At 39.9% G+C, this 25,161-nt stretch overlaps 1 protein-coding gene across 3 annotated transcripts in view; it reads right to left on the bottom strand.

Annotated features, from left to right (window-relative positions):
* RTN4 (reticulon 4) overlaps positions 1-25,019 on the bottom strand; it is a 71,118-nt gene extending 46,099 nt beyond the window's left edge. The window contains exons 1-3 of one of the 3 annotated variants that reach the window (XM_006071253.3): positions 24,177-25,019; positions 4,099-4,155; positions 991-3,399 (exon numbers count right to left, since the gene is read on the bottom strand). In XM_006071253.3, coding sequence (XP_006071315.2) covers positions 991-3,399; positions 4,099-4,155; positions 24,177-24,753 — 3,043 coding nt within the window. In that variant the 5' untranslated portion in view covers positions 24,754-25,019. The remainder of the gene's footprint in view (positions 1-990; positions 3,400-4,098; positions 4,156-24,176) is intronic. The other 2 variants (XM_006071255.3, XM_006071256.3) reach the window with 2 other exon arrangements.
* Between the last annotated feature and the right edge of the window lie 142 nt (positions 25,020-25,161).

Genomic DNA, 25,161 nt, shown 5'->3' on the forward strand with positions numbered 1-25,161 from the left:
AATAAACACTAAGCACTCTTAAAAAAAAAAAAAAAAACTGAGTATTTTCTCCCATTAAACCCACTTTATTTTCCCATGTTTCCAACTCAGTTTCTCATACTGCCATCCATGTATCTGCACATAAAAGGAACCCGGGTTCCCCAGAGTAAGCTTTAACTCCTCCCCTTATCTTCACACCCGATTCCAATCAAACACTATTACGTCTCTGTGCCCATCCCATTGCCTTAATGTTCATGATCACCCCTTTCTTTGATTATAGCAACAAACTGTAAACTGGTCTATCTCCAATGCCTAAGTATATTCAGTAAATTCACAGTAATCGCTACATATTTTTATAGAAAACACATCTAAATTAGGATGCTATAAAAACAAATGCACAAGTTACTTTACACAAATCAGGTATATGGGAAATGTGGAGTCAAAAGAAAAAAATGAGAATTAGTACTTTCCAGGAGAATTAATAGCATACCTCAATGTATACTTCACAAAACGTCTAATACTCAATATGCTTAACTTTACACCTATTACTGGAATTACTGCATTATACTGAAATAGTAGAGATAAGTAACAGAAATGTTCTTTCCTTAAGATTTTAAAATGAAGATATTTCTGGGAAAACAAAAGTAAACATATCTGAAAATACTTCGTTTTTAATACCTCTTGCTCTTTACACTATTAGGAAACACTAAAGCAAAAGAGAAGAAAGAAATAGATGTTGAAGCCAATTCTAATAAAGTTTTGTTCCAATTCTGTGGTGCAATATAAAAATTACCACCAAATAATTATTGGCAAGTTAAGAGCAAGAGTGAGTGATGAGTGCAAGGGGGGTAAAAAAGGCACTAAAACCTTTAACTGAGCCAGTAAAAAGAATTCTTACCGATGTGATATATTTAGACCCTATAAACATAACATGCTACAGAAAAGGTAGTAGAATTTTCCGTTAAGTCACAAGGTGGCAAGAAAGCACAAAATAATGTAGGGATTGATTACCTGAAGTTTTACTCAGCTCTGCTGAAAATATAGCAGATGGTGATCTTCGCTCTTTTTCTGTATCAGAAGGAAGTTTTCTCTCGGCTTCTTTCACAAGAACTTTGGGTTTTTCTATGCTGCCTATCTCTGCTTGAGCATCCAAAGCAGAAACATCTGGAGGCAGTACGGGCACCTTTGAAACATCACCCCTATCTTTGGAGAACTCATCTGGGACATGAACTTCTTCCTCTTTAGGTTGTATACTCTTGAAAGAAAGGTCATGGGGCAATCCTGCACAAGCCAATGACCCAGCTCCATCCTGGATGTCAGCAATTTCACTTTTGTGGGCTACTTCTAGGTCAGTGTATTCCCTGGCTAATGTAGGAGAAGAATCTGCTTTAGAACTGACAAAGGTCGGGAACTCATCTATAATCTCAATTGGAGATGAATCTGAAAATGTTTCACTTTCTCTTAGGTTTGCTTCCTGAGCAATGAATAAGCTATCACTTGAATAAACTGCAGTACTGAGCTCCTCCATCTGCAAAGGGATTTTCTCCTTTTGGGTCAATGCTGAAACTTCATCAGGTGCTAAGGTATCTTTTGTGATGCTTAAACTGGGCTGAAAAGACTCCAAATACGGTTTTCCTCCCTCAGGTGATGGTGAAGCACTGAGTTTTCCCTTATTGTCATGTCCTGTCATTGACTCAGATGAAATTTCAGTGAGATTTTCTTTCACAAGTATTACAGCTTCATCTTGTTTTTGTGGAACTTCAGGTATTGAATCATCACTAAATAAGTCAACTGGTTCAGAATCGGGGGAGGAATCTTCAACTAGCTCAGAATGCTCGGGCACTGGCTGTGCAACTTCTGCTATTTCTGAATAACTAGAGAAATCTGGAGTTGGTTCAGTAGAGATCTTTGTTTCTTTAATTAAATCACATGCAATAGATATATAAGGAGCTTCTGTTTCCTGAACAGCTACACTAATTCTTTCAGGCTCTGTGATTTCTTCATTCATTCCTGATTCTTTTTTTAGTGATACATTCATGGCCTCCTCATATGGTGGGGGATTTTCAGGCTCAAACTTAATGCTTTCATAATTAACTGAAGGAGGAGTTTCTAATGGTGATGAACTGAGCTGCACTGCAGAAGCACCAGCACTAGGAACTACAGAATTTAATGGTGCTTCCATGACAATGTCAGGCAAAACCGGTGAAGGAGTAGCTTCAGATTCTTCAAAAGATGGGCAAAGCTGTGTTACGGGGTAAAGTGACTCCTGCACAGCTTCTGAAGTTTGAACCAGGTCCATTTTTGTTTCAAAGGCAATTTTTGTACCAGTAGCTTCATTCAATTCACTTTCACATGCTTCCTGAACCAAATCTGGGGTTAGACCTTCAGGCATGTTTGCCACTACTTCCTCGGTCACCTTTGACACATGATCTGTTGTAACGTAATCTGTCTTAGACTCCTGTGCTGCCAAAAGGAAAGGGTTTGATGTTTTGACGCTTGCATTCTTCTCTGTTACAATTTGTGCCTTTTTTTCTTCTATCTTTTTTTCATCTGTCTTATTTTCCGAAGTATGATCTTCCAACAAGGGAAAAATGTTTGTTGAAACCTTCTCAGTTGTTGGGTTAAAGGGAGCACACGTGATGTACGCTCCAGAACCACCTCTTACAGCTTCTGGTGTACTGGGAAATGAAGTGTCATCCTGACTGCTTTCACTATCTTTTTCACGATTTGTTTGTTCAAGGCTATCTGAAAAACGTTTCTTATCCACTTTACCTTCCAATTTGCTCTCTATACTACCTCCAGCAACCAAAACATCACTATCTTGCTTGTAAGTATCTTTCACTTCCCATACTTGCTCAAATGGTTTGAAGTCTGCATATTCCTCCCTCATAGAAGCTTCTGCTGCAACTCCCTTTTCATTAAAACTGTCCTTTGTTTTTTCTGGAGACAGAACTCTATCTTCTTCTTTAACTGATTTTGTAAGGACTGTAGATAACTCCTGCTGAGTATGAAGGATGTTACGACTAACTAAGTCCTCTTCTTTATCTTTACTCCTCACAACTATTTCGTCCCTAGGATTCGCTACTGTTACGGCAGGTTCTGCCTTTTGAGAGCCACTGAATGATGATTCCATTTCTGAGTATTCCAATTCTGAAAACTCTGTTAAATTTCTCTCTACAAATGGATTTTTTGCCTTCTCTGAGAATGCTTTAGAAGCTTCATTTGAAATTGCTGGAAGTGTTCCTTCAGTGGGTAGTACTGCTGGTAAATCACCAAGGTATTCACGTTCTTTAAAAGCAGCAGCTGAGAGAGGAGATAAAGAAGGAAGAGAAGCAGCAGTTTCAAGCAGGACAGATGGAAAATCCTCTTGACCAGCAGAAACAGTGTTACCTGGCTGCTCCTTCAAATCCATAATTTCTTCTGTGACCGTGGACAGAAAGGAAAGTTAGAGAATGCCAGTGCTCGGATGCTAATGCTCAGAGTTAATGCAAGTTTTATGACAGATTCAAAAAACAGTGTTAGTAAAGACTTACTGTTAACTAAAATGCTAATAACATTTAGTTTATAAATAATAATCAAGTCGACTGAATCATTATTGAAGAAATTAAAGCTATGGTCAAAAAACATGTGCACAGCTACAGAGGCAATTATATGCCATGCAAAGACATCAAGTCTTTGAGGAAAACCTCAAGTAAAATTGAGAAAAACTACTATTAACTAGTATTAGAGGAAGAAATGAGAATTTGAGAAGAGAGTTTGACCGACAGTACAGAAAAGAAGGGGCAATGGATAATTAAATGCCATAGACTGGCATTCTGTTCTGTGAAAGCCTGTCAGCTATAAGAAAATAAACTATATTTGGAGGAAATGATTAGTCAATAAGTAAACATAAATCAAGGGTCCAAGAATTCCTTACACATTTCCAACTATTAATCAGGATTCTGCCCATTTCTCTCTTGGATATAGCATATAAAATGCAAATTTCAACTTGGTCAGTAGACAAACATTCTTGGAATCATGCTAATTTTTAGTAAATTCAAACTACTAAGCATAGTTAACAAAACTAAAAAGTTAAAGTTAGAATACACAGAAGATAAAAGGCTAGCAGAAAGAACTTGCCTGCAGAGGAGTGTATCACAGGCTCAGATGCAGCAGGAAGAGCAAAAAGTGTCTCATCTGAAAAACAAATAGAATATAACCTCAGCAGAAATAAAGACAAGAGCTGGAAGGAGACTAAAGAGGAGCAAGCAAGGGGTTCAGTTTGTAATGAGTTAACAAAAAACTTTATCTACAGAGAAAAAGTCAAGATGGAAAGGAAAAAGTAGTACCATTAGTAGTTCCATTAATCCAGATTAAATTATAATTTACAAAATTGATTAAATGATACCCATAGAACCTATCATTTCTCAAGGGGCAATAACATGTTTATGTTAAAGAAACTTCATGAATCATCATGGCTTTAATACACTAATCTTTTCTTTTTTATTGGTCTATGTTCAATTTTGGAGAAGGTAATGGCACCCCACTCCAGTACTCTTGCCTGGAAAATCCCATGGACGGAGGAGCCTGGTAGGCTGCAGTCCATGGGATCGCTAAGAGTCTGACACAACTGAGTGACTTCACTTTCACTTTTCACTTTCATGCACTGGAGAAGGAAATGGCAACCCACTCCAGTGTTCTTGCCTGGAGAATCCCAGGGATGGGGGAGCCTGGTGGGCTGCAGAGTCGGACAAGACTGAAGTGACTTAGCAGCAGCAGCATGTTCAATTTAGAAGAACACTTTCAGAAAATCATGCATATTCTCTATTTGTTATTCTAAGTGCTTTACATGATGCAAGAACTCATTTTACTCCTTATAATTCTACTGTTACAGTGTTGTTAATATCCCATTTAACAGATTAAAAAACTGAGAGACAGACAAATTAAGAAACTCAGTACATAAGTAACAAAGACTCCAGGGATACATCAGTAGCAAGACTCCAGAGCTCCCTTTCTTAACCAATGTATGCCGTATGTTATAAACTGTGTTTCCCCCCAAATTCATTATGTTGAAGCCCTAAGGTCCAGTAAGTCATGTTTGAAAACGGGGCCTTTCAGAGGTAAAGAGGAATACATGAGGTCATGAGGGTCGGGCCATGGTCACATGAAGAGGTCATGTGAGCACACAGTGAGAAGGCAACAACCTATATGCCAAGAAAACAGGCCTTTAATGAAACCTAACTTGCCCATGCTTTGGTCTTAAGACTTCCCAGTCTTCAGAACTGTAAGAATTAAAGTTCCTTTGTTTAAGTTACCTAGTCTATGGTGTTTTGTTATGGCAGCCCATAGACTAATACACTACATATTGGTATATTAACCTTGTACAGTGTCATTTTATACCTGTTGGCGGGCAATCTTATGCAAAAGATCTTTGGTTTACGCTAGAGAAAGGCCCCTAACAAAAGACAACTTGAAATAGTTTGAGAGATGACAGGAGGTATTTCTTTCACGTAGAGGACATAATAAATTTGGACACTTCTACTGGGAAAGACAAGTTGGACAAGCCTGATCAACAGGAAAAAAGAGAAATCAGAGATGTGGCTATCATGAACAAAGTCTTTTCTTCCAAGGGTATTCCTCTCAACGAATTCAAAATGTCACATAAAATTTAAAAACAAATTCACCCTAGGTATGATACCTAAAGGATTCTCAGGGCTTCCCTAGTGATTCAGTGGTAAAGAATCCGGTTGCCAATGCAGGCGACACAGATGGGTTCAATCCCTGATCTGAGACGATCCCACATGCCGCAGAGCAACTAAGCCTCTGTGCCACAACGACTGATCCTGCGCTTCAGAGCCTGAGAGCTGCAACTAGTGAAGCCCACACGCCCTTGAACCCGTGCTCCACAAGGGAAGCCAGCAGAGAAACCAGTGCACCGCAACTAGAGAGCAGCCCCCACTCACCGAAACTGAAGAAAACCTCACATAGCAACAACGACCCAGCACAGCCAAAGTAAATAAATAAATGATTTTAGAAAGAAATAAACGCTTCTTAGATTGGTGGTGAGGTGAAATCCATGACAAGCATTTAGAAGTCTCCTATAACCCAGAACCACAGGCTGGACAGGCCACTCACCCAAACCATTGAGACTCTTTGCCTTATGAGATTTTGTAAAATGTACACATATGCATGGGCTTCCCCGGTGGCTCAATGGTAAAGGATCTGCTTGCAATGCAGGAGGCGCAGTTTGGTCCCTGGGTTGGGAGGATCCCCTGGAGGAGGGCATGGCAACCCACTCCAGTATTCTTGCCTGGAGAATCCCATGGACAGAGAGCCTGGTGGGCTACAGTCCCTAAGGTTGTAAAGAGTCAGACACGACTGAAGCGACCTAGCACACACACACGCACACATATGCATACACATTTTATTTTTTAACTAATACTTAGCATTTATTTCATGCTTACTGCCAGGCCAAGGACTTTTCATACTTACTAAATCTACACATCAACCCAATGAGAAATATGAGAATTTTTACAGATGACCATCTAGTAGCTTGCTCTAAATTACACAATAGCCTAGATTTAAAATCCATGCTCCTGCTTCAGTGTACACACTTTTAAAAGATGACTTCTGTAATCTTAGTTAAATTAGTTTCTCATTTGTAAAATAACAATTTGAAAATTCCTTTCAGCTAAGATAATGGTTGTTTTTTTCTTCTAGACAATATAGTTAAAAACCAACTAATTCAGAGACAGTCTATTTGGAAAGTGAACTAGAAACCTGTTATGTTAAAATTATAGGGAAAGCAAAATATATCTAAAATTGTGCCAAAAATGTAAAGTTTTTTTTTTTTTTTTTTTTTTTCAAAAGATATCCTTACTGCTATCCAGAATCACTCTTACAGTAAAAATTATATTTCTGGCACTTGGTCAAGTAAGAAAGTTTACAAACTGGTAGTTGAAATATTCACTAAAAAAAAATTTTTTTAATCCCCATTTGTAAAATGAGATTCAATCCACAATTAGTCACAAAACAAGTATTCCATTTCTAAAAGTGCTTAGGGAACAAAATCCAGAAGAGATCACTAACATTTGGCCCTGAAGAAGAGAGCTGCTCAGACTCTCACTAAGGCCCACTATGAATCATGGGATCAAACTGCCTGGGTCCAAATGCCAGATCCATCACTTATAAATGTACAACCCTGAGAAAGTTATTACTGAGCCTTTCTGGGCTTGATTTCCTCATATGAAATAAGAAAAGTAATAGTAACTACCTCAAAAAGTTGTGAGAGAAGGAAGGGGAAAAAAGAAACAACTTGCTCTAAGTCACACTGCTAGGATACCAGAGAGCCGGGATTTGAAAAAGGTCTCTCAAGCTCAAGTGCTTTATCTTCTGAGGGATGTATTTATGCACAAATGAAACTGTTATAAATTACATATTCCTAGTTGATCAGCCCCATAAGTTTGAGCTCCTGAAACAAGAAAAATTGTCTCCCAGCAAATACCTTGTAATTATCCAAAATATTTGACTGTTTGCTTCTACCTCACAATGTAACATGTACACTATGTAAAATATTCTATAGATTCAATGTAATCTCTATCAAACTACCAATAGCATTTTTCACAGAAGAACAAAAACATTTCACAGTTTGCATGGAAACACCAAAGACTCCGAAAAGCCAAAGCAATCTTGAGAAAGGAAAACACAGCTGGAGAAATAAACCTTCCTGACTTCAAACTATACTACAAAGCTACAGTCATCAAGACTGTATGTTGTTGACACAAAAACAGAAATATAGCCCAATGGAACAAGATAGAAAGCCGAGAGATAAACCCACATACCTATGGGTACCTTATCTTTGACAAAAGAGGCACGAATATAAAATGGAGAAAAGATAGCTTCTTTAATAAGTGGTGCTGGGAAAACTGTACAACGACCTGTAAAAGAATAAAACTAGAATACTTCCTAACACCATACACAAAAAAAACACTCAAAATGGATTAAAGACTTAAATGTTAGGCCAGAAACTATAAAGCTCTTAAGAGGAAAACATAGGCAATATATTCCCTGACATAAATCACAGCAAGATCCTCTAAGACCCACCTCCTATAGTAATAGAAATAAAAACAAAAATAAATAAGTTGGGACCTAATTAAACGTAAATGCTTCTGCACAGCAAAGGAAACAATAAACAAGATTAAAAGACAACTATCAAGATGGGAGAAAATAAGTGCGAATGAAGCAACTGACAAAGAATTAATCTCCAAAATATAAAGGCACAAATCCAAAATTAAAAAAGCACAATATAAAAGCTCAATATAAAATCACAATATAAAAGCTCAATATCAGAAAAACAAAAACAGCCCAATCAAAAAATGGGCAGAAGACCTAAACAGACATTTCTCCATAGAAGATATACAGATGGCCAATAAACACATGAAAAGATGCTTAACATCACTCATTATTGGAGAAATGCATATCAAAACTATAATTAGGTATCACCTCACATCACTCAGAATGCCCATCATCAAAAAAAATCTACAAACAATAAATGCTGGAGGGGATGTGGAGAAAAGAGAACCCTCCTGCACTGTTGGTGGGAATGTAAAATGATACAGCCAATATGGCAAACAGTAGGGACAGCCCTTAAAAAACTAGGAATAAATCTATCATATGACCCAACAATCCCACTCTTGAGCATATACTCTGAGAAAACCACAATTCTAAAAGACACACGTACCCTAATGTTCATTGCAGCACTATCGACAATAGCCAGGACATGGAAGCAACCTAGATGTCCATCAACAGACAGATGGATAAAGCAGATGCAGTATATGTGTACAACAGAATATTACTCAGCCATTAAAAAGAATGAATTTGAGTTTTTAGTGAGCTGGATGAAGCTACAGCCTATTATATAGAGGGAAGTAAGTCAGAAAGAGAATAACAAATATCATATATTAACACATATATATGGAAACTAGAAAAATGGTATTCATGAACCTACCTGCAGGGAAGAAATGGAGACACAGATGCAGAAAACAGACTTGTGGACAGAAAGGTGGAAGAAGAGGGTGGGACGAATAGCGAAAGGAGCATCAACACATATACGCTATCAAGTGTAAAACTATGGTGGGAAGTTGCTGTGTAACACAGGGAACCCAGTTTGGTGCTCTGTGATTAACTAGAGAGGTGGCATGAGGGGACAGGAGGTTCAACAGGGAGGAGATATACATGTAATTGTAGCTGATTTGAATTGTTGTGTGGCAGAAACCAAGATAATACTGCAAAACAATTTTCCTCCGATTAAAAAATAAATTTAAAAAGGAGTCAAAAATAAAAGAATGACAGATTTTTAAAAAATGAGAAACAAAAAACAAAGAAACCAAAACCTTAGTCATCCAATCTCATTTGTACTATTTGAACAGACAGCCAGAGAAATAATAAATATTAGGGACTTAATTATATCCAAACTAAGTAAAAACATAACGGCATATTGAAAAAACAAAAACAAGTTTTCACTACATAGGCAAAAGGAATCTAGAACTCATTAAGTCTCTCCCCTACAGCCATCAAAAAGGACAATTCGGTTTATTTTCTTGCTCAAAAGACATTTACGAGCTCCTGGTTATACACTGAATTATACCAAAAACTCTTAGACATATTAAGGCCTGCACTGAAAAAGTGAAAGTGTTAGTCACTCCGTTGTGTTCAACTCTTTGCGACCCCACAGACTGTAGCCCCGCCAGGCTCCTCTGTCAATGGAATTCTCCAGGCAAGAATACTGGAGTGAGGCGCCATTCCCTTCTCCAAAGGATCTTCCTGAAACTGGGTCTCCTGCATTGTAGGCAGATTCTTTACCATGTGAGCCACCAGGGAACCCCCAATTTAACTGTCCAAACTTATCTCAACATATTATCTACGCGAATCAAACAAACTTCTTCCTGTTCAAACCCATGCTTCCCTCTCATGCATATCTGAATATTAACATCCAGTAATGCTCAAATTCACCATATTCAGCCCCAATAACTTTCTAAAATATATTCAACCTTACCTTATTTTTGTTAGTCCTCTGCATTTCTACTTACCAAAGCTCAGAGTACCTTAAAGTAACTTATTCAAAGCTTAGTTAATGACAAAGCTAGAAATTTGAAATTTAAACTATAATCAGATATACATTAATTTCCTTATTACCCTCAGTAAAAGGAACAGAATCACTGAATTACTTATAATAACAGTATGAAAGATTTCCAAATGATCTTATTCCTCACATAGGCCCTAGTGCTAGATTCTTTTCCTTACCAAAGCCTAAAACTAGAACATAAGTTTAGACTAACTGCCTTAGGACTACAAACTTTGAATGCTAATTACTTCTACCAAACAATAATCAGTTTCAAAATTAAAATTTACTAGAGAGATTTCTTTTTTTTAAGTAAATCACTTCTCCAAAAAAGTAAAAATGGCATTATCAATTTTGAATTTGTTACTGGTAAACTGGAAAAACATATACACTATCAATCTCTGGAGAAGGACATCGCTTTCTTGCCTGGAAAATCCCAAGGACAGAGGAGCCTGGTTGGAGTCCATGGGTTTGCAAAGAGTTGGACACGACTGAAGCAACTTAGCACGCATTACAATCTCACCAATGTCCACACATTCTTATGCTGACTGTTTCCCCTGACACATTTATTTCAAAACCAACTGGTCAGTAAAATCATACCTAGCTTATAAAACAAGGAAAATAAACTGCATTTTAAAATCATGGAGAAGAACCTCTGCTTCTGGCTATGAGAGTAATTTTATCACACTAACCCTTCGAACATAAACAGCTATGAAACTGGGCAAAATATATGAAGCAACTGTCCTGAGACACTGGACCACAGGCAGCACAGGAGTGTAATTCCTAAGAAGAGGGAAGCACACCAGCTGAGTGCCCTGGCTTTCCGAAGGCACTTTCTGTCAACAGCACACGGCAGAGCCGCCCCAGGATACTGCACTCTTGCTGGGCAGAGGAAGCTGTTGAGTTGTCTGGAATTTGTGGAGCAGGGTGACATACAAAGGAAAGCTTCAAAGAAAAGGAGCTCCAGAAATCTAGACAGATGTTCCCTTTAAACCTTTGGCTGAATACAATGCTGCACATAGACATCACGAGACTTACCAAGACCCAGCAGACTAATCTATGATCAAGCTGTGAACTGAATGGATATTCTGGAGGTCAGACTGTGCTGTAAGACCTGACCTAAAAGTGTTGGCCAGTCAAAGTGGAGAGAGTTCCTGAACATCCCAGCACAAAAATAAGATTCCAGAAAAGGTACACCTTAAGAGTGGGACTACGTAACCCTAAAGTAAGGGATACCCTAGGTCAAGTCAGCAAATACGGCTCATGGGCCAAAGCTGTGTTGGAAAAAGTCCATTCGTGTGTCGTTTTGCCTATGGCTACTTCTGCACTGTAAGGGCGAAGAGGAGTAGTTAGATAGAACCTGTATGACCTGCAAGCCTAAAATATTTACTACTCTGCCCTTAAAGAAAAAGTAAATCACTGCTCTGCTGCTGCTGCTGCTAAGTCGCTTCAGTCGTGTCCGACTCTGTGCGACCCCACAGACGGCAGCCCACCAGGCTCCCCTGTCCTGGGTTTCTCCAGGCAAGAACACTGGAGTGGGTTGCCATTTCCTTCTCCAATGCATGAAGGTGAAAAGTGAAAGTGAAGTCGCTCAGCTGTGTCTGACTCTTAGCGACCCCATGGACTGCAGCCCACCAGGCTCCTCCGTCCATGGGATTTTTCAGGCAAGAGTACTGGAGTGGGGTACCATTAAAGATCAAAGGGATTTGTCAGCAACCAACTGTCCGCCAAAATGAAACTATCACCATATCCATGACAAGCAGTATAAAATAAAAAAATTACTGGACAAGAAAAGAAGCAAGAAAATATAAGAATAAGAAAAAACAGCCAATGTAAACAAAAAGAAATAGTGTAAATCTTGGATTAATGAATATTAATTAGAAATTAAAATAACCTTCAAAAATTCCTAAATATGTACAGTAAAAGACCAACATAATGAGTGAACAGAATCTTGACAGAAAAACACAGACTAGAAAAAGAACCAAATGGAAATGCTATAACTGAAAATTACATTAATCTAAAAAAACTTCACCAGATAAGCTTAAAATCAGATTGGACAATGGAGAAGATAAGATCAATAAATTTAAACAAAGAGTAACAGAAACTATCCAAACTGAAGTACAGTATGAAAAACAAAAAGCTGTTGGGGGGGGCGGTGGCGGATAAATGAACAGTCTCAACAACTGGTGAGATAATCAAGCAGTTAGTTCAGTCAGTTCAGTTCAGTTGCTCAGTCGTGTCTGACTCTTTGTGACCCCATGAATCACAGCACGCCAGGCCTCCCTGTCCATCACCAACTCCCAGAGTTCACTCAAACTTATGTCCATCGAGTCAGTGATGCCATCCAGCCATCTCATCCTCTGTCATCCCCTTCTCCTCCTGCCCCCAATCCCTCCCAGCATCCGGGTCTTTTCCGATGAGTCAATTCTTCACATGAGGTGGCCAAAGTATTGGAGTTTCAGCTTTAGCATCAGTCCTGCCAATGAACACGCAGGTATGATCTCCTTTAGGATGGACTGGATGGATCTCCTTGCAGTCCAAGGGACTCTCAAGAGTCTTCTCCACAGTTCAAAAGCATCAATTCTTCCGCGCTCAGCCTTCTTCACAGTCCAACTCTCACATCCATATATGACTACTGGAAAAACCACAGCCTTGACTAGACAGACCTTTGTTGACAAAGTAATGTCTCTGCTTTTGAATATGCTATCTAGGTTGGTCATAACTTTCCTTCCAAGGAGTAAGCGTCTTTTAATTTCATGGCTGCAGTCACCATCTGCAGTGATTTTGGAGCCCAGAAAAATAAAGTCTGACACTGTTTCCACTGTTTCCCCATCTACTTCCCATGAAGTGATGGGACAGGATGCCATGATCTTCGTTTTCTGAATGTTGAGCTTTAAGGCAACTTTTTCACTCTTCCTCTTTCACTTTCATCAAGAGGCTTTTTAGTTCCTCTTCACTTTCTGCCACACGGGTGGTGTCATCTGCATATCTGAGGTGATTGATATTTCTCCCAGCAGTCTTGATTCCAGCTTGTGCTTCTTCCAGCCCAGCATTTCTCATGATGTACTCTGCATATAAGTTAAATAAGCAGGGTGACAATATACAGCCTTGATGTACTCCTTTTCCTATTTGGAACCAGTCTGTTGTTCCATGTCCAGTTCTAACTGTTGCTTCCTGACCTGCATACAGGTTTCTCAAGAGGCAGGTCAGGTGGTCTGGTATTCCTATCTCTTTCAGAATTTTCCACAGTTTTTTGTGACCCACACAGTTTAAGTATATGTAAAATGGAGTCCCCCCAAAAGGCAATAATATAGGGGGGAAAATTACAATTATTAATGGCCCAAAATTTGACAATCGTGATAGAAAATACCAGCCACCAAAGCTCAATGAACTACAAGCAGGATAAACACAAACCACAAAGAGATAACTGTAGAGATTAAATTACTGAAAACCAGAAACAGAAAAAAATCTTAAAAACAAAGGGAAAGGGCAGGCAAACAATATTAAGAATGACCTGACTTCTCAATTGGAAACAATGTAACCCAAACGATAATAGAACATTCTTTAAAATGATGCAGAAAAAGAAAGTGAAAGCCTAGTGAACTGAGTGCAGTCAACCCTTTGTTGTTGTTCAGTCACTAAGTCATGTCAGACTCTTTGTGACCCCACGGACTGGAGCACGCCAGGCTTCCCTGTCCTTCACCATCTCCCAGAGTTTGCTTAAACTCACTCCCATTGATTTAGTGATGCTATCCAAACCATCTCTTCCTCTGTCACTCCCTTCTCCTGAGCTCCATCTTTTCCCAGCATCAGGGTCTTTTCCAATGAGTCTTTCACATCAGGTGGCCAAAGTATTGGAGCTTCAGCATCAGTCCTTCCAATGAGTATTCAGGGTTGATTTCCTTTAGGATTGACTGGTTTGATCTCCCTGCAGTCCAAAGGACTCTCAAGAGCCTTCTCCAGCACCACAATTTGAAAGCACCAAATCATGGGCACTCAGTCTTCTTTATGGTCCAACTCTCAGATCCACATGACTACTGGAAAAACCACAGCTTGGACTATACGGATCCTTGTTGGCAAAGTTATGTCTCTCTGCTTATTAAGATGCTGCCTAGGTTTGTCATAGCTTTCCTTCCAAGGAGCAGCTGCAGTCACCATCCTCAGTGATTTTGGACCCCAAGAAAATAAAATTTGTCACTGTTTCCACTTTTCCCCCTTTTATTTGCCATTAAGTGATGGGACCAGATGCCATGATCTTAGCTTTCTGAATAATGAGTTTTTAAGCCAGCTTTTTCACTCTCCTCTTTCACCCTCATCAAGAGGCTCTTTAGTTTCTCTTCACTTTCTGCCATAGAGGGGTTATCATCTGCCTATCTGAGATTATTGATATCTCTCCCTGCAATCTTGATTCCACGCTGTGATTCATCCAGCCTGGCATTTCACATGATGTACTCTGCACATAAACTAAATAAGCAAGTGACAATACACAGCCTTGACATACTCCTTTCCCAATTCTGAACCACTAATGCCTTAATTTGCCAGTCTACTCACTAAATTGATAAACCGAAAGTCAGTACTTACAGAACTGGGCAAGTGCAGAGGAACCAAACATTCCAGTCCCCCAACATACTGAATACACAATCAGGTCAGGTCAAACAAAGCAACCCTAAGCCATCTCGTTTCAGCTCCCATACAGTAAACAAGTATTCTTTTAGCAGTCTATTCGGTGCCCCACTGTTTGCATTTCTATGCTTTTTGTTGGTGATTCTGATGTGGGCCCTAAGCATAGTGCTGAAGTACTATCTCGTGTTCTTAAGAGCAAGAAGATTATGATGTACCTTACAGAGGAAACACATGTTTTAGATAAGGTTCATTCAGACATGAGTTATAGTACTCTTGGCCATGAGTTCAATGTTAATGAGTCTACAATATATATTAAATAATGTGTTTCTTTAAATAGAAACACACCTAAAATAAAGTTATATACTTATCATTAACAAAAACACCATGAGGTTCACAGGAACCTAACCCTGTATTTCCCCAAGCAACAATGATTCAGTCAATATCTGCTAATTCAGTACCTTCTGTGATTTTATAGACCATAATTATTACAAACAATAAAATTAATTGTATTCTTCAAAAAAATCCTTCAAAAATAAAGATGAATTAAGATAATAGACATAAAAGATGAAAACAAAAAATGAAAGATTTCATCACCAAGGAACCAGAACAACAAGGAATGTAAAATGAAGGTCTTCAGAAAGAAGGATAAAAAGATACCATATAGAAACCGAATCTTCATAAAGGAATGAAGAAGGGCAGAAATGGTAAATATATGAGTAGATACAAAATAGTCTCACTTCCTAATTTCCTTAAAAAGGTAAATATATGAGTAAATATAAAGTATTCTCATTTCTTTCAAGAATAACTGATTTTTGAAGCTTAAATAACTACAATATAGAGAGAATTAAAATAACAATGACAATAAAAGCACAAAAGATGGAAGGAATATACAGAAGTACAAAAAAAAAAAAAAAAGCAGATGGAACTAAGAGAAAAGAGACTTAAATGAGCTATACTAATAATTACACTGAATGTAGTAAACTGCTCCAATTAAAAGGCAGAGATTTTCAGACCAGATGAAAACCCTACTAAATGTCACTTACAGGACACACACTTTAAATATAAAAACACAGGAAGGTTAAAAGTAAAAGGCTGTGAAAGGATATACAATCCAAGTACTTAACCTACAAAATCTAGAATAGTGATATTAATGTCAAGCGAAATAGATTCAAACAAAAAAAGCATTACCTTCAGATTACCAGAGGTAAACAGGAGCATTTGATAATGATAAAAGAGCAATAAGACATACGCTAAATAGATATATAACAACACTAAAGGTTACACAGGAAAGGTGTAATGGAAAATCATGAAGCAAAAACTAAAGGGAGACAAGGACAAATCTACAAACATTATTTAAAAACTCAACTCTCAGTTAACTGATAGACTAGACACACATACACATACACACATTCTATACACAAGGATACTGATGGTTTAGACAACACCTCAATAAACTGACTTCATTACAGAGCACTACAACCAATAACAGAATATACATTCTGCTCAAGTATGCATGGAACATACACCAAGATAAACCACTTCCTGGTCTACAAAGTAAATCTCAATACATTTAAAAGGACTGAAATCATGCAGTACAGGTTCTCTGACCACATGAATTAAGCTGAAATCAATAAAACAGAAAAATTCTGGAAAACCCCTCAAATGTCTGGAAATTAAACACACAATTCTAAATAGCTGATGGATCAAAGAATTATCACAGGAAAAATTAAACAATAATTTAAATCAAATGATAATGGAAATCTGTAGAATACAGCTAAAATAATGCTTAGAGAAAAGTTTATAGCTCTAAATGCTCTTAGAAAAAAGGGTTAAAGTTTAGAGCTTCCACCAAAGGAAACTAGGAAAAGAGCAAGTAAATCCAAATAAACAATAGAAAATAAATAAAATAACAGCAGAAACCAATGATACAGGAAACATGCAAACTCAAGAGAAAAGTCAATGAAACCAAAAGTTGGTTTGTTGAAAAGATTAATAGAATTGATAATCCCTAAAATGATTAAGAAAAAGAGAGGAAAATACATATTGGAAATAAAAGAGGGACTAGCTCTATAACTTCTAAAAAGGTAAGAGGTTACACAAACCAGTCTATGCCAATAAATTAGACAACTTAGGTTGAGTGGACAAATTCCTTGATGTTCCCTCATAAAGATGAAATAGTCAAGTTCCTTGCAAAGCATACATTTCCAAAACTGACACAAGCTGAAACAGAAAATCTGAATAGCCCTATATCACATTAGAATAGTATACCTGTAATTTGAAACCTTCTCCACACAGAGAACGCCAAGGCCAGACAGCTTCACTGTGTGCGAGTTCTCAATCGCTTCAGCTGTGATTCTTGCCACCCTATGGACTTTAGCCTGCCAGGCTTCTCTTTGTGGGATTCTCCAGACAAGAATACTGGAGTGGGTTGCCATTTCCTCCTCCTGGGGGTCTTCCCAGCCCAGGGATCTCTTGTATTGTAAGTGGATTCTTTACCCACTTATCCACCTAGGAAGCGCCATCACTAATAAATTCTATAAACACTGAAGGATGCTTACACAAACTTTTTCAGTATATTAAGAGGAAGCACTTCCCAAAATGTTTCATAGATTTATGCATTAATACCAAAACCAGACAGAATTATTACAAGAAAATATAAAATACCGAAAAATAAGGACTTCCCCGGTGGTCCAGTGGCTAAGACTACAAGCTCCCAACGAACTCCCAGGAGCATGGGTTTGATCCCTGGTCAGGGAATCAGATTCCACAGGCTGCAACTAAAGATCCTGCATGCTGCAACAAAGACCCAGCTCAGCCGAATCAACTAATCAGTCAAAAAAAAAAAAAAAAAAAACCACACACAATGAAAAAAAAGAAAGCTATTTTTAAAAAAAAAGAGAAAAATATTCCTTACACAAGGCATGCAAAATTATTAGCAAAATATCAGCTAATTGAATTCAGAACTTGGTAGAAGAATAAAACTCTCAATTTAATACTGATGTTAATTAGTTGAGACTGAGAAGTTCTAAAGACTGTGAAAGGGACTTACATGATAGGTTTAGGTGTACTTAATAAACTCCCTTAGAACAAAGATGAACAGAATTTTAAACAAGTACATTCCCTCTGAGACCAAAGACTCCAATAGATTTAAAAAAATCGTTCATGCTTTAGGTCAGCTTCACCTAGGGCTGTCAGTATACTAAGATAAATAAATTTAATAATGGTGCCTTTCAATTAGTGAAGTTTATAAGTCAATCTATAAAGTTCAGGAGGGGAATAAAATGAGTTTTTTTTTTCTCTTTTCACAAAAGCAGCTGACAGGTTTGTAAATATATGATTGTTCCTACAGTAAAACCACAGGAGTTCTCTGGTTTTAAGACAGCAAAAAATACTTCACAGGAAGGGGCTTGTATTCTTTCCTTATCTGCCACATGTACCTCTCATAACTACAGTCTCTACTCATCTTTAAGTCTCCACACTCAGCCCTAAACCTGGTTTTAAAAAGGAGTATGCTAACTTCATTGGAGAAGGAAATGGCAACCCACTCCAGTGTTCTTGCCTGGAGAATCCCGGGGACGGCAGAGCCTAGTGGGAGGCCGTCTATGGGGTAGCACAGAGTCGGACATGACTGAAGCGACTTAGCAGCAGCCGTAGCAGCAGCGTGCTAACTTTCCTTAATATTGAACTCCCAAGAGACCACCAGTATGACCTGCCTACTGCCAAATCTGTTTGAAGAAAACTTTATAAGCCTTCTTCATCTATCGTAATAAGAACAAGACATTAAAGAAGTAATTTTTAGAGAGCCACATAAGGATTCAGCGACTGCTGAAAAGATAATCCAATCTTTAGCAGCTACAGCTCCTACTACAGGAGTAGGAGTAACACCTACTGTACTACTGTTTGGCATTATCTACCAACATTTTCAATGCTTTACCCTTTGAATCAGTAATTCCACTTATGTGAATTTATTCTACAACACATAACAGCATGTATTTGCAAAGAAGTATATATAAAGGTGTTCACAACAATGTTACTTATAACAGAAAAAGCTGAAAAATAACCTAATTAACTATCAATAAGAGACTGGTTAAATAAAAGAGTACATCCATATACCTTGCATTTTTAAATAAATCAATGCTTTAGTTCATAGGACGGGATTATTTTTTTTCTTTCTGGCCACACCACAATGAGGAACTTCCCTGACCAGGGACTGAACATGTGCCCCCGCAGTAGAAGCACAGTCTTAACCACTGGACAACCGGGAAACTACCAAGACTTGGGACTTTTGAGAGAAAATATTTCAGTACTTCTAAAGCCACACAAAATACAGATCAGGATTCATCTATAATATTAGTTCAACAAATACCTGACTGCCTATGCCACATCTAAGGGATTGTGCTCAGCAATGGAGAGAGAGTGCATGTGGTCCTTTCCCTCAAGGTAAAAAGGTAATACAGTCCCTTTCCTCAAGGAGCATATAATCTGGGGAACAGAAATGAGTGAACATACCATTCCCATATATATAGTATGCTGAGGTAAGAACAGAATGTTATGGGAATGCATGAGTAAAGTGATTTAAAAATTAAAAATCACCATTCCAAGAAACAAAAAAAAATCATTAGTTTAAATGTGAAATTATCAATTCCTCCTTTAGAGCTGAAAGAATGATGAGGCCTTCAGTCTGAGAAAACTCTAGCATCAGTAGAGCTGGGTCCTCCCACAGTGCATGCCTATGTCCTACATTAGCTAGCCACAAAGGTCACACTCACCCACTTAAACACTGGTGATGAATTATGGTTCTGCTCTTATAGGCTCCCATCCCTGGGGCTGTCACCCCCAGAGCAATCTTCTAGGGTCTATATTTAGAAACAGGAATAAAAATTCTCAAAGAATACACTATAAGAACAGTGTGTCTAACAACATTTGCTTCTACTTCGAGGTCCCAGGGAAAAAATCAAGAAATATCATCCATTTGGTTGGTACTTTTATCCTGGGCTAGCAAAGGACCTTTAAAATGTGCCATTTAAATTGGGGCTTTGCAACAGCAGTGTTTCAAATAATCTGTTTTTAAGTATATTATGAAATAACTACACATAATACAGAGCTAATTATTAGACAATAGGTGTGTGTGTGCTAAGTCACGAGTCATGTCGGACTCTCTGCCACCCTATTGTAGCCTGCCAGGCTCCTCTGTCCATGGGATTCTCCAGGCGAGAATACTAGAGTGGGCTGTCACGCCCTCCTCCAGGGCATCTTTTCAACCCAGGGATCAAACCTGAGTCTCTTACGTCTCCTGCAATAGCAAGCGGTCCTTTACCACTAGCACCACCTGGGAAGCAAGCACACATAGATAACATAGTAATCTTCCAAGTTTACAGAAATACAGTGTTAAGATAGCATGTTTCTAAATGTTATTTCACATAATTAGATATTTATTAAAGGTTCAATATAACTTCATCACTTCATTTTAAAAAGGATTTGAGGAAGCTTGTTAGTTACTAAAAAGAACTATAAATTTGACACTGAGCTTCCCTGGAACCAATCTGAAAAGTAATTCACTTTATCCATAAGTCAGACATGACTTAGCAACTAAACAACAACAAGCACAGCGCCTGTTCCCAACTTTTATTCCTCATCAGAACATTAGAAATGGTTAACAAGAGAATTATTCAGAACCTCTATACCCATCAGTTTCATTCCTTGTTAACATTTTCTAGATAAAAATGAAGAAGAGAGGATGGGAAATGGATTGTGACATAACATCTCTTTCTTTGGTGACAACTGCTTCCTGGGAATATCACATCACTGTTTACTTGAACTTTATGTTAAAGACTAATATTTAAACTATATAAACTATATATCACTCAGAATCTTTTAACACTTCTATCATGTGCTTCAATACTGATATAATAATAAATGACTGTAAAAATGACTAATAACTTTCAATCCTTAAGCCATATAATGAGCAATATTATACTATACTTATGAGCAATATCCAATTCTATACAAATTTCCATTTCAAAAACTTTTGATAGTCTCAAATTTAAAAATCACCAACATTATATTCTTTGTATCCATGGCAGTTCTCTTTCATAAAACTTCTTCTTAACCTAACTATAAAAACAGAGACTCAGAGCCAAAAAACTCATCCTTCCTAAAGTTTTATATTCCTCCCTATATTCCATTTCCACTAAATGAACTAGTTCAGGCTCTACTCACCTCTCAGAACTACTGTGAAAGATTTCTAAATAGTTTCCATTTTTTCTTTCCAACATATCTTGAAAATTGCCACCAATTCACTTTTCTAACACTGCTTTCATTATTCCATGCCTCAGTTCAATAATTTTTGATGGTTTCCCAATGCTGAAAGCAGTATTTCAGGAAAAGGATGACAATGAAATAACATCATATTTTGGAAACAACAATGAAAACATTTTTTGCCTCATAATTTAAATTGCCAAGTGCAAGGGCAACTGTGGATGGCAGAACATGAATAAAAGCAGGATGATAAAACCCTAAATTCTTAACTTGGCATTCGACACCCTTCAGAATCCAGATCTACCGCACATTTTACTGGCTTAAAAAACATGTCCAGAGATCAGCTCAACACCATCCTTAATGAATGGTTTGCATCTCTCAACTCAAATTTCTATCCAGTTTCCCTCGCATGTTCTCAAAGCCTAGGTTAATCAACCACCATTTTAACCTGAAGCCAATGTTTCTCCATGAAAAACAGTCAGCAGGGGAAAGACTTCAGTCTTTCAGCATGGGGATGCTCCAAGTACTGATAAAACAGCAAACAGCAAAATTACAATTTCTCAAATAAGGGAAATCAGCACTTACTCAAGAAGAGGTTAAACAACAATATGCAATACACAAGTGTCAGGGATCTACCATATGCAGTAACATAAACTGTCCTCCAGTCAGACTGATCTAGGTTTCTAACTATGCTCTGCACATTTCTCACCTCTGTCTTTACTCACATCCATCCTTTTAGTTTCTCTCAATCTTCAAAACTGTATTTCTGCTCCAAAACCCCAATATAATTAAGGAGCACATTTCTAAATAAACAATCTTTCAAAAAGCGATATTTTTTACCATGGCCTATTAGAGACCTCAAATGACCTAAGTGTAGTCTACCACCCACCCTCACCTTAACACCCACCACTCTCTCCTTAGCTTTCTCACTAGTCTTCTCACTACCTTCTCAAACATACATTACTGCCTCAGGGCTTTTGCCTCCCAGGAGCTTCTTGGAAATTTTTTTATATCTGCAGCTTAAATCTCACCTCCTCAGAAAGGGCTTTCTCAGCGCCACCCTATCTAAAAAGGTTCCCACACATCTCAATAATTTTCCACATCATCATCCTTCCTATGCTGCTCATAACACTTAACACTATTCTCAGTTCCTTAATCAGGTGTTTATTATCTGCATTCCTCTCATGGGGAACACATCTGTCTTGCTGATTGCTCTATCTTCCCAGCCTAGAATAGTGCCTCTTTGTAGCTAATCAATAACCAGCTGCAGCAAAGAACTGTTAAGAAAGCCAGACTCGGTGACATGGTAACTATCTGACCATAATCACAATGTTCCTTTATGTCCTAAAGGAACTAAAATTTCTAGATAGGCAACATCAATACAGAATTAGGGAGCCATGTAAAGACAGAATTGCTAAGTGACGCAATATTCTCTCTCCTTTGTCTTCCAAAGTTAGTATTCCTAAAGTCAAAATACAGAAAGAATGCTATCACCTCCTGACTCTCCAAGGTTCAAAGAACAGAACTCTTTTGTTTCCACACAGGAATACAATATGAAAAATTAGTGTGCTTTTCTTAATCATTAAATTTATCACTTGTAAATGTCTTATTACTTGATATTTTTCCACCTCACTTTAGTTTCTCGAAAATGTGTTTTTACTCATAAAAAGGAAAACTTGAGTTACTTCTCACATTCTAATTATCTGTAGTGTACTAATTAATGTTTTGAGTAATGCTCTGGGGTATGTCAATATCACTATTGACTTATTTTCTTCCTTGTGCTGCAAGAGTGAGCTGAAGAAAAAAAAAATTCTTCCATGATCTCCCACTGAGTATCTTTTTCTAGAAAAACAACCGTTTCTTAAATCCTACAAGGCTATGACAATTTCTCACCAGGCTGTTACACTACCTGATTCTTGATCCTGGCCTTTTTACACATAAAGGTCCTACTACTAGTGGGACGCTTTCTGTCCCCAAACTAACAAGCTATTTGTTAATAATTAACGTGTCTAATAGGATGAATTCTCAACCTGTAACAAATTTTTTTCTCTTCCAGAATAAACAATCTCCCAAAATGAAAAGGATAATAAAACAATTTTTCCTAATAGTAGTAATAACAAACAATCAGGTGCTGGTAAATGAAAAGATTTGAAAACTATTTACGGACAATGCAAATCTGTCTCTGCAGCCCTAAAATATATTACTTCTACGAAACAGTATTTCTAACCAACAGATGAAAACGCCTGTATCAAAACATTTCATGAAGTCCCATGGTAAATCTGCCACAATTTCAACTGTCCTCTTCCCGCCAGGGAATCCACAGGTTTCCCCTTCTTTGGGAATGTCAACCATTTTGCCTTTTCCTTTTATCTCTACTATTCAATTACGATGCATTAAGAGGCTAAACCTGTGCATCCTAACAGCTATTCCCCTCCTTCTGCGGCAGAGCTCCCGGCAAAACTGCGCCCCCTTGGAACATGGTGCCCAGGTCCCATTTCCCCGGCTCCGTTAAGCTGGTGGTAAATAGCCACATCACAATCCGGGTAAACTGGGCGGTGGCAGGACCTCGCCGAAACTCCGTTCCCCAATTCTCCAAGCGTCACACCACTGGAGGCGCTCTCCCTTCACTGCAGTCAGGTCAATGTGGACGTTTTCCACTGGACCGGCTCCCCACGAGCGCGGGGCCGGGGCGGGGGAGATGAAGAGCATGGGGCCACCCAAGCCAAGGAAGGGGTGAGGAGAGGGGCCAGGGCTGAATGCAGGCAAAGACCAGCAAGAAACTGCGTCTTTTCCCCAGGAGCAACCTAGTCGGGCAGACAAAAGATTAGGGCGCCAAGGCCTTCCATCCTCACCCCGGAACCAAGGCAGTCCGATGAATCCACACCCCTAGTTCCCTCCTTACAGACCCAGTTCCTGAAAGGGGTGGGTTCCTAACTTCCCCGACCCGGTGGAATGGAGAGCAGACAGAACAACCCGGGAGCGGTCGGGGCGCACGTGCTCCCCGATACCCAGACGGACAATAAAGAGTAAGCCCGGGCTTCCTCTGCCGCCCCACCCTGCTCCCCACGGCTCCCACCAGCGGGGGCGCCTTCGCCCAAAGATCTGCAGACAAAGCCCCCTCCGGATGGAGAGAAGGGCAGGGTCCAGGCTTGAGGGGCTGCGCACAAAAGAGGGAGGGGCGCGAGGGGCGGCGCGAGGCGGAGGGCGCGGCACTCACCCACTGAGCCCGAGGAGCCCCTGCGTTTGGGCGCGGCCGGCGTGGAGGGGGGCGCGGCGGGGGCTGGGACAACCGAGGTCCACGAGGGCTCGGCCTGCGGGCTCACGTCGGCCGGTGGAGGAGGGGGAGGCCGGGCTGGAGGCTCCTCGTCCTCAGAGAGCTTGGAGTGCGAGTCTGCTGCAATGGAGGGTGGGGAGGGCGCGGGCACCGACGACGACACGGGGCTCGGGTCCCAAGACGGCTGCCGCTCCGGAGCGGCGAGGGGCGCGGCCGGCAGGGGCCCCCTGGGCGCCGGGGGCACGAAATCATTGCCGAAGTCCACCAGGGGCGCGCTAGCCGGGGTGGCGGCGGTGGCGGCGGCGGCGGCCACCGGGGCCGCCGACAGCGCGGCGGCGGGCTTCCTCTCTAGCACCTCCAGCTCCTCCAGGTCCTCATCCTCGTCCTCGTCTTCCTCCTCCTCCTCGTCTTCCTCTTCGTCCTCGGGCTCCTTCACGAACTGGTACTTGAATGCGGGCTGAGGCCGAGGCGGGCTGTCCGAGGACGAGGAGACCAGAGGCGACTGGTCCATGTCTTCCATGGCTGGCAGGTCAGAGGTGATGCTGCAGCTGCTGCCTCCGCGGGAGAAGCTTCTCAGAGCCGCGGGCGGTTGTGGGGGGTGGGGAGGACTGAGAGGGGCAGGGCCCAACGAGCCGAGGGACCTGCAGTGGCGACAGCTCCCGGAACAATGAGACTGCTCCTCCAGCCTCCGCGCCCGTGATGCGCCACCCGCCCCGTCCCCAGTTGCCACCGCCGCCGCCCAGATGAGGGAAGGAGAGAGGCCAGCCGACGCTCCGCCCAGTTTGGCGTGACACCCTTCCAGCCAGGGAGAAGGAGGCACTAACGCGGGAGGGAGAGAGCCAATCGGCGAAGAAATAGAGTTGACGGGCAACCAGTCGGCCCAACAGAAAAGGAAAAAGACGAAAGTGGGTGGGTCTCACTGCACTTC

The sequence above is a fragment of the Bubalus bubalis genome, chromosome 12 (genome assembly GCF_019923935.1).
Source record: "Bubalus bubalis isolate 160015118507 breed Murrah chromosome 12, NDDB_SH_1, whole genome shotgun sequence".
Lineage (NCBI taxonomy): Eukaryota > Metazoa > Chordata > Mammalia > Artiodactyla > Bovidae > Bubalus > Bubalus bubalis.